This window comes from Pleuronectes platessa, chromosome 2 (assembly GCF_947347685.1).
Source record: "Pleuronectes platessa chromosome 2, fPlePla1.1, whole genome shotgun sequence".
NCBI lineage: Eukaryota > Metazoa > Chordata > Actinopteri > Pleuronectiformes > Pleuronectidae > Pleuronectes > Pleuronectes platessa.
Window position 1 is genome coordinate 25681077 of NC_070627.1, and position 10742 is coordinate 25691818.

The window sequence follows — 10742 nt, forward strand, 5'->3', positions numbered from 1 at the left end:
AAACCAATTAACATCAGTTGCAACACTAGATGGCTTCTCATAATTCACATTCCTGTGTGAATTCAACAAAAAAGAAATGGCAGCATCTCGGTCCCTGCTGACGTCACGTGGCTGATTCAGGCAGGCGTCATCGGGGACTTTTAACTGGCACACGTGGTTTCCAGGTGAGTGCGGTTGCATGACTTCCACCCTGCTCCAGTGTCCACAGTGTTTTGTGCTACAGATCGGGACACGCACCGGTTATCCGACAAGTGTGAACAGGAGCGATGACGCTGCAGTGAAGGAGCTCGCTCTACCAGCTGCTGAGCCTCAGCGAGTCTTGACGGTTGCTCCACCTCCTCCGCCCTGAAGCTCCGTCACCGCGCCGAAGAGGCAGATTCTCCAGAGCGAGCGAGCGCACAGGAGGTGGACCCGAACCCCGAGGAGAAGAAGCGACGATGGCTGAAAACAAGATGGGCCCGAACCTCCAGGCTGGAGCTGGCTTCCTCGCCAAACGAGTCCAGAAGTCTCTGAATCGAGCTCAGGAGAAGGTGAGAAAGCCAGTTTGGTGAAGTCCCGCTGTGTTCCATGGGACTGTGCACGCTGTAAACTTCACGCATTGTCTGTTCAGAGCTTGCTTTGTCAGCCAGCTTTATATTAAATGGAATCAGCAGGATCCCTGCCATACAATAAACCATAACTTTCCTTATCAATACTATACAGAACAGTTTGTTTGGAACACTTGTGATGAGGGTGTAACTTGTGCTCGACCTCAAACATGCACAATCAGCATCTTGAGTCGAGTTTGAGTGTAGAAATAGTTTGATTTCCCCTTTATTCAACTGAAAAGATAACGTTGAATAACAGACTTGACTGTTTTGCTCATAAATACATTGTTGTGTAGCCACAACCACCCGCCCAGTCTGGGGCAGGCTACCGTTATCTAGGTCTGTAGAGAGTTGTAACTCGAAAACGAAATCTTCCAAGGTGACAGGGCCAAACTGGGAGTGAGAAGCTGTGATATTCAACATCTGGCAAAGTGTTGATATGCAGACCATTCAGTGGTGATCCAGGCCTTTGTCTCAGGATTTCTCTTAACTGTACACATGTTTTGCTGTTGTCAAGGATCAATGCATGAACATATATTGTTGAGTGCTGTACAGACGTGTGCGCGGACACACACGCTGCCACTTCCTGCCTGAGCACTTCCTCTCGCTCTGTTTGTGGCTGAGTTGTTAGATTTCACTCTGCTCCACCTCAAAACAGCAACTCCAATGAGTGGCTGCAAGATCAAAACCTATTGTAGGGATTTTGGAATTTGTTTTATAGCTTTATTTATTAGTCACAGAAACTGGGAGGATAGCCATCACAACAACAAGAGCCTTTGTTGCAGATTTAAAGCTGGAGGTCCTTGAAATGTGTCAGTCAGTCTTTCAAACCGCTGCGTGCAGTGGAATGTGAAGGACGCTGTAAGAGTGAGCCAAGTGTGTCCAGTTCAGGTGGACCACAGCAACAGATGGTCCTGTATGTGGTGCGTCAGTGTGTCCTTATTGACGGTGCCAGACAGAAACTCCAGTCAGGGCGGTGTGTTCAGAGGAACCCAAACATAAGATTATTGCAGATGTATCAGTATTTCCAGATAATATATGTGGGCTGATAAATGAATCACTAAACAGCAAGGGCAGGAGAGAAAAAAGAATATGTATCTGACCGAAAAAATAACCACAAAACCTCTTGTAAAGACTGATTTATCTTTGGAAAGAAGGCCCTTTGTAATTTAGAATTTTCAATTACCATAATGATATGAAGTTTGACTGACTTAATAGAAAAAAGTCCAGATATAACATCCATCTTTAGGAAGAATTTGCAACGGCATAGATTTATCCTCACTCTTGGTCTTTGCTTTGCTTTGTTACTTATTACCTTATTTTCCTCTCCGGCTACATTCATGACTCATGCTGATGGGTATTTTTGCCTTGTGAAATGTAAGTAGTCCTTCTCTGTATTTCATTGTACTTTGTGTCAATGACAACAGCGGCTGTAAATGTGAAATGCACAAATGTTGGGTCCAACATTAATCAGCCAGGCCAACTCTCTAGTTTCCCTCTTGTAACTGTAAATGATGTTGACCCATGTCTGTCTACAATGCTGAGACTCACTTTCTCGGTTTTCTGCTCCTTAGGTCCTCCAGAAACTTGGCAAAACCATGGAGACCAAAGACGAGCAGTTTGAGCAGTGTTTCACGAGCCTCAACAAGCAGCAGGTACACCAGCACCTCACCTCTTCAGTATAAGGAGACCTCTCTGCATGGCAGCACTGTTCCATTCGCACATTCCCTGGCCCAGTTAAGGTCATGTAAACCAGCTTTTTATTGTTAAGCGGCTCATTTGTTATCCCCCCTGACCAGAAATCTCCAGTTAAGTGGATTACTGCTGGTTCAGACAGTCACCTCACCCTGGAAGATTGGAAATACTTACTTGTACAAGTTGCAACTCTCTCATTTTCTTATCAAATCTGCATAAATACTGTTTGGTGTCTACATACACTTTAACTTAAGCACTAAAGCCGTCTATATACTCATATTTAAGGAACTCTCAACTTTAAGGAAACAAAGTTTGTTTGTTTAGCAAATTTCAACAACAAGGCAATTCAAAGTGCTTTACATAAAATATATTCATGACAAATTTTAAAAGCAACATAAGAAAGTGCTAATAAGAAGCACTCAAAAAGATATACAAAAGTTACATAGAAAAAGATAATAAAATCAGAGTTTGTATAATTTAGTTTTGACTGAAGAGACAGAAAGTTGACTCATCCCATACGAGTAAGAACACAATGTTCTTTTTACAAATTAGAAAATTAAAATCAATAAACTGCATTCTAATTGTAATACTCCTGAGGTATTGCTGTTATAGCCTCACTTGCTCTCGTCCGACTTTTTAGGTCCTTTTTGCTAAACTAAACTTTAGATCGACATCACTCTAAAATGAGTGCACCGACTTTATAAGGTTGTTCTACTTGCGCTATGTTTTCACATCCATCATGGTCCCATCACTCCCTTGAGGCCACAGCATGCTGTGCAAACGTTACAGCTTCACTTTTAGGTGGTTCAGGGTTCACTCAGTGTCTAAGGCAACAACACAGCATAGGGCAACTGGCGGGGAGAAACGGGAAGGAAGTCGACGGGCTGACACAACAGGACTTTCACTTCACCACGATCACCACATCAACTGTTTTGATTGTGATATAATTCTAAATGTGTTGTCAGATTGTCTTGCTTTGTGTGTTGAGTAGATGCAGGATAGATCTCCCATAGTGATACTGTAACAGAGGATCAAATTTAACATCTTTTTGTTTTCTGCTTTGTCCCTTGCATCCGCACACAGGTCGATGGAATCAGGTTGTTCAAAGACGTCAAAGCCTACCACACAGCAGTGAAAGGTGGGTTTTCACAACTTGTACCTCATTCACACTCACACAATACACTCCTATCAGAATAGCACCCTTTTGCTCAGCACACTAAGTGAAGAATAGGGAAGTGACATTCTTCTATTCTTGTATCCTGTGTTTCACTTTTGCAATTCTGTCGGTGCTGCTGTGTTGTCTGTCTTGCCGTGAAAAACTGCCGACGCGGCATTGCATATAGGATTCATGTTCAGGAATCCATTGGTTTCTGGTGTCAGCTTCTGCTTCTGCATAGTGGGCTCCACTCAGGAAACCAGTGTTGTTCTGACCTTCTTGGTGTGGGTGTAACTGTGCCACAAACCCTTAAAAACAATACCACCACAAAGCTCCGTGTGCTGCTGATGCTAGATGATAAGTTGCTCCATGTGGAGTCAAGATTAGGTTATGAGATTTTTACACAATTTCCTGCTCTTCTCCACAGCCGTGCATGAGACGTCCAAGCGGCTGTCCCAGACGTTGCAGGACATCTATGAGTCAGACTGGAACGGCGTGGAGGACCTGGCTGTCATCACCGAGGTGTGTTCACCATGTAGAAGTGTCATATGTCTCTGGGAGCCGGATAACAAATAATCTGATAACATCATTTTCAATTCAGCAGGTCAGGTTTGTTTTCAGGGAAATTCCATTTCACCCAACAAGTTTGATCGAGCATGATCTAGTTTATCATGCTGACAAATGTTTCCAGCCCATAGACTGTATCTAAACATGGTCCACTTCCCCTCATTGTAAAAAAATAAAGCTGAAATGTCTGACTCCTGCTGATACACATGCTCAACCAGTCAGTCAAATAAAAATAAAACAGATCAGAAACACAAACACTTGAACATACGTTGGTGTATTACGAACTACCTAAAGTGATATGTGTTCTAAGACTTGAGTATGGTCCATCTCCCATCGTGGTGACATTCAGCCTGAACAAGGAAGACCAAAACATTTATATAAACAAACGGTGGTGAATTGAACGTCCTGTTGTGATATACAAGCGTTGCACCTATGGCAGCTGAGGAGGCCATTCTTGTGGAAGAAATCTCATAAGTAGATTGTGTAAATACATGTTAAATACTTTTAAAGACTCTTGATGTGACAGTTATTCAATCCTAACTTATTTCAAGGGCAAAGGTAGAGACTATTAACTTATTGTATTAAATAACTTTATTAAGAAACTTGTCTTCTAACATCTTTAACTGATTCGAACACCAAGCAGCCGCCTTTTGTACACTGCCTTTTTAATATGGCAGGTTGTATATACACATGGCTGCTGATTGGGTAACACCTCTGACACACCCACCAGACAAGAGAAAACGTTCCTCAAAGCCTGTTGCGCACCAGCAAACATGTGCGTCTCCATCAGTCCAGGATTCACAGCATGACGCTGCAAAACAAGGCTTTGATTACACTTGTAATGAGCTGTTTTAGCTTAATCGCTAAATGCTAGTCAAGCTGCTGCATGGATAATATGTAAAATACAGAAAAAAAGCTGCTTTTATGGTTAATCACAACAGGACATTTATTCATTTGTTTTGACATAGAAGGATTAGAAGTATCCATCTGCCAAGTTCAGTTGCTGCATATTGGTACTGTAAGGGAGTGAATGAGGCGTTTCACAACTGTGCACAAGTGATCTTTACTGAAATATTCTTTGTAGCTCTGTTACAGTTAGAAAGGCCTGTTACAGTTGTACTGATGCGATACTGGCTGTGTCTCTTAGAGTGAAGACCTGCTAAGGAACGACTATGAAGAGAAACTGAGTGACCAGATTGTCCGCACAATGGAGAACTACACGAGCCAGTTCCCTGAGGTCAAGGTAATGTGATGCCTTTAACACATTAAGCTACTCGTACGTTTGATGACACGTTTAAAGGGTCCATCCAGTTTCTGGTTGGAGGATGATGCTTTTACTGAAGTAGGGCCAATGTCTGTTTCTCAGGAGCGAGTTGCTAAACGCGGACGCAAGCTTGTGGATTACGACTCAGCACGTCACCACCTGGAGGCGCTGCAGAGTGCGAAGAAAAAGGATGACGCCAAAATAGCAAAGGTAGGATTATTTTTATGGTACAGCGCTGAAATGACGAGACGCAATGTTTTTTTTAGTTTTTTTAAAGATCTCCCAATGCTGTGTTACAGGCAGAAGAGGAGTTTAACAAGACCCAGAGTGTCTTTGAAGAGATAAATAACGAGATGAGGGAGGAACTGCCTGTTCTCTATCAGAGGTACGTCTGACCATGTGGAATTTTATTAATGAATTTCAATACCAGGGTTGGCCTCAAAATTCCAGTAGGGGTCCTCCTATAATACTAAAGAAAACAATATTAATTACTGAGGAAGGTCACTAAACTGAACTGCTGTCTGTGTCTCTGTAGCCGTATAGGTTGCTACGTGACAGTTTTCCAAAACGTATCAAACCTGAGGGACGTCTTCTACAAGGAAATGAGCGTGGTAAGAGATAACACCCATCATTTTATTACATCACTCTCATTTTGCTGATATGAAGTATATCTGATATCTGCCCTGCATCAGTTATACAGCAGGTTAAGGAAGAATTTCCACTGAAGTGTTTATGTTGTGGTTTGGTTTTGCAGCTGAACCGTGAGCTTTACAATGTGATGAAGAAACTGGAGACTCAACACTCAGGGAAAGCTTTCATCATCAAGGGCCTGAACAGGTAAGGATTGTGTAGCTGCTGTCGTCTCATTGTCTGTGGTCACAGTGTTCACAACAAGAAATGTCTTAAGCAACACACAAGCTGAAGGCAGTTTGTCTGCCCACTAATTCCACAAACGTGTCTCTCTGGAGATGCATATCTCATGAGCAGTTGAACTTATTGACTCTGCACAGTTATTGACTAGTGTATTCTTAGTGGTCTTGGGGAGAGCAGTGCTGAGTTTAGGGCAATGTGGACAAGTGAAATTACAGAGCTTTTATTTTGAAGAGTTGTGAACTTGGGTCTGAAGATTGTGTCGGTTGCTTAACAAACCTTGTAAATGGCCGACATGCACTTTCAATGCAATAAATCATTCAAAGTTATATATAAGCCACATATTTGAACAGTAATAAAGCAAATTCAGGTTAATTTTATGAAAAACATTGACTATAAACTTAACACAAAGTTTTCTACCCTAACTCTGCACCATAGCATTTATGGCTAATAATGTATAAAAAGTGAATTATATTGTTTGAGGGGGACTCACTAATGACAAGGAATCATTCTGAAATATCTCTGGAGCTTTAACACAGGACAAGAGAACTGGTATCGAAGAGGCACCGCACTAGTATGCACCGATGTGAACTCTCTTCAATGGCTTGTTAGTTTTACAAAATGTCTTGTTATGATCCGTTATAACAACGTATACATTCGTTTTCTTCGACTAGTACGGCAGGCAAGTCGAAGAAGAGAAAATCCCTGGTTATCTCCAATCCCATACCCTGCAATACTGCGTTCCCAGCTGACCATGTCTCCCTACACCCCTCCACCGAAAACGGAAAAGACGGCGAGCCCTCTTCCCTCCCTGCTCAACAGACCCAAAGCAACTCTGAAGAAACCAGCCAACCAGAAGAGGGCAGCGTCTCCTCCAAAGACATCAACTCGTCAGACTCAGATCTCAGCTCCAGCGGCACCAACACACCCCACAGGCAGTCGGTGTGTGAAAATGAGAACAGTGACAGGAGCACAGGGGGTCAGAGCCTGGAAGAGGTGGAGGAGCAGGAGGTGGCTGAAGCAGAAGCAGAGCTTGCTGGGAACCAGTCGGACGACTCAGGAGTGGGAGTGCCAAAGTTGGAGGCGGTGAGCCAGGAGGTGTCCAATCCCTCTGATTCTGCAGACAGTGATGCCTCACACACTCCTGAGCAGGAGACGCTGATGGAACAACCATCAGAGGAGGTCACGCCCAAACCGGCACCGGTTCCTGCTCCTCGCCTCTCGTTCCGCTGCACTGACAGACCCCCTCTCCTAACTGCTGACCAGCAGGAGGAGACACAAGAAGCAACATCCGACCAGGAGACAGCAGAATCTAAAGATGTCTCCAGTTCCCACAGTCCACCTGGCTTCTTGTACAAGGTACCCAACTACCCTTTAAAGTGTCTATAATCAACATTTTTTAAACGATTTTAAAACACTAAATTTAAGTAATTAACCTACAGGCAATTATCAGATGAATTTGAAGCCTCCTTCAGCTTGATAGAGCCTTAAAGTAAGTTGCAGCTCATTGCGTAGTTGTCAGTCCCACAACTTTTTGTTTGGTGTTTTGGTTCACCATCACTGCTCTCAGTAGCAGTTTTCAGACATGATCCACTGAGAATGTCCTCACAATTCGTGGCTACCTTTGCCACATGGACAAGCAGCAGGAGATTCTCCGCTCAGACGCGTTTACAACACAGAAATCTCCTGGTCCTCAGGTGAGGTGTGGTGCTGCAGGCAGAAGCAGGATGCAACGTATAAATTCCACTCTTGAGATCCTGTGTTTCTGTTCACAGCACAACAACACCAGTGTTGGCTCTTATCGTCAAAGCTTTGACATCTCCATTGGGGTCACCTAGTGTGTGGCTCCTCTTTTCATCCTGAGATACTTGTATCATATTTTATTTTTTCCAGTTTTGTGTCTGTAGCATCAGCACGGCTTCTCGCTCGGGGTGAATCCACCACAGTATCGTCTACTGTTTTCTCACATGGTCTCATTCCAAAGATGTAACTAGGGGGCTGGCAGGACCTTTGCGAGATCATTCGGAGTTCAGCTCAGGACTGAAAGCAGCTTTAGTGTTGTGTTCTGCACCAGGAGAACTCAGTGTTCACTGCCTGCTCAACACCAATCAGCAGACACCCACAGTCAGAGACGAGCTGGTAGTGAACATAGTGGAGCATGTAGCTGCTCCAGAGCCACATATTTGTTAGAAATTAATATGTAAACAATAAGCAGTTTGTCATGTTAATTTAAAAGGTGACGATATGTCCATATTGTGCAGAACAAGTTTTCATTTCCCTCAAGTTGTCAAAAGCATAAGTGATGGTTAGTTCATATCTCTTGCACACTGTGTTGGGATGGGGAGTGTTTAAGTCAAAGCTCAATGGTTGTCCAGGGTCAAATGGTTCACCAGATTACAAAAAGGTAAATATTTTCTCATTAAGCTCAATTATCTCGACATGGAGACAGTTTGACTAAATTTGTCAAGGTTGTGAGATTCCAGTCTCTGAGGTCTCTGCCAATACGCAACATTTAAAAGACCTCACAGTGAAATGCTCTAATGGGAACTAGTGTACTAAAGAAATAGGTGACAGTGTGTTCCTTGTGTGTGTGTATAAAGGAGTGGCTATTGAATCATTTGAATAATACCTTTTCAAATCCATGAAGGCACAAATTGCATTTACCTCCTTTTTAGTTGGTCGAAGGAAAATCTCGTCAAAATCTGAAAAACATCCAATCTTTTTGGTGAACTGACCTTTTAAAGGTAACTGACGGTCGGTGGTTCGATCCCAGTTTTTCCCGTGCGTGCCGAAGTGCCCTTGGGCAAGATACTGAAATCCGAATTGCCGCTTATTGCAGCTAAATGATCTGTAATGTAATGTAAATTCCTAAGCTTGCATCGATGTGCCTTTCGTTTTACACCAGGGGGTGGCGCTAGAGAGCCATGCAGCATCTGAAGAGGGCCTTCTCCAGTTTGAACAGGGAGACGTCATCCTGGTACTTGCTGACACTCAACTGGTTGGTTTTTGTTCTTGTTAAAGCGTATCTCGTTTCCTGTGCTACCTCAGAGATGGAGGAGATTGAAGAGTAAAGTCTGCTCCCTCTAACTCAATATGTTGTTCTGTTTCGTCAAACTTGTAAAAATAAGTGGCATGAGCCATAAGTTGTAGGTTTAGGAATCCTGTCAGCTCCTGTCAAGCTTTAGCACAAGAAGAAACTGTCGTTGCTAAGAATGCATATAAATAACTGAGAGGTAAACGGTTCCATTTTGCATTTTAAAAGCTACAACTTTATACATTTTATTTTTTAACATCATTTAATATTTCTTTCAACTGGATGTAATGTCAGTTGCTTCTTTAAGATCTCACATGTGTTTAATGTGTCTCACAGCAAGACGGCCTGGTGAGGGGGATCAGGGAGGAGAGCTGGAACCAGCACACAGATCTAGAAAATCACTCTGGGATCTTCTCGGAAAAACTCATCCAGCCCGTTCAGCCAGAATGAGGCAATGGTTACTCCTCCGTCTGAAAAACGTTATTCTCTCTCTCTCTCTCTCTCTCTCTCTCTCTCTCTCTCTCTCTCTCTCTCTCTCTCTCTCTCTCTCTCTCTCTCTCTCTCTCTCTCTCACACTCACACAAATGGAGGGAGTGAACCCATGTGATTTGGGTGCAGATCCTGTATAAACAGATGAGCGAGTCCCACAGGATTACTCGTGTGCTAAGATGTTGCAACATGTGGAACAAAAGTGAATGAGCTGCAGAACATTTTGTAAGAGATGTTTGTAAAAGTTACAGTATTGACAGTATTTTACTCTTTTTGTATTTTAAATGTCTTTCTATGAAACACTGTGAAAAGCTTTTTTAAATTGATTCTTTAACCTTGTGTAAAATTTCCAAATAAAGTTCTAAATAAAAAAGGAGGATGTGACTGTGACATTTTCATACAACCGCTTCTTTATTGTGCCATGTATTCATTTGATAAATCCAAGTGGAGACGACTCAGTCAAGAGATTTTGCATTTTGTAAATAAAGCTGTGGCAGGACTGCAGATAAACAGCCTCGAGAAAAAGGCTCCAGTGATTCACCAGATTGGAATGTGAAAATAATGTCAAGACCTGGAAACTGAGACTTGTTGACTGACTGACTGTGAGAAGTTTTTGGAAGAGAGGTCTGTCTTGTATAAAAACATACTGAGCTGGGGCTCATGCCATCTAGTTTGGCAGTTCTGCTGTGTGGAAACGAGAAACTTGATTTTCTTACTGCAGATTATACACAGATCTACTGCAGCCAGCTGGTTAATGAGCTCACACCAAAGAGGGAGTTGAAGGATACGTGTGGATAAATGCAGCTATATCGCCGCTCTGTTACACAGGTTGTTTCCTGGCTTATCAGACAGATAGCTGTGGTGTGCTGACTGGGTTGAGACTTGAGTTTGGTGTGGTCATGTTAAGGGCCAGCAGCTGGGGCTGTCAACAAGCTCCTGCACTAGCAAATCAATTGGCTGCAGTTCCTACATATCCAAAGGACTGACACAAGGCAGGACCACGTATTTAGTCTGGGAAACGAGACTAAGAAGAGACGATTACCGTTCCTGTGGTGCCCGACACTTAAGTGAACACTCATT

At 43.0% G+C, this 10742-nt stretch overlaps 1 protein-coding gene across 1 annotated transcript; it reads left to right on the forward strand.

Annotated features, from left to right (window-relative positions):
• Nucleotides 1-228: 228 nt before the first annotated feature.
• Nucleotides 229-10052, forward strand: bin2b (bridging integrator 2b). Its single transcript, XM_053440785.1, has 12 exons — nucleotides 229-530; nucleotides 2162-2242; nucleotides 3366-3420; nucleotides 3866-3960; nucleotides 5153-5248; nucleotides 5372-5479; nucleotides 5569-5654; nucleotides 5805-5880; nucleotides 6024-6106; nucleotides 6814-7498; nucleotides 9045-9137; nucleotides 9510-10052. Exons 1-12 carry the CDS (start codon nucleotides 438-440, stop codon nucleotides 9621-9623), a joined length of 1665 nt encoding a protein of 554 aa, XP_053296760.1. The 5' UTR covers nucleotides 229-437; the 3' UTR covers nucleotides 9624-10052.
• Nucleotides 10053-10742: the final 690 nt, after the last annotated feature.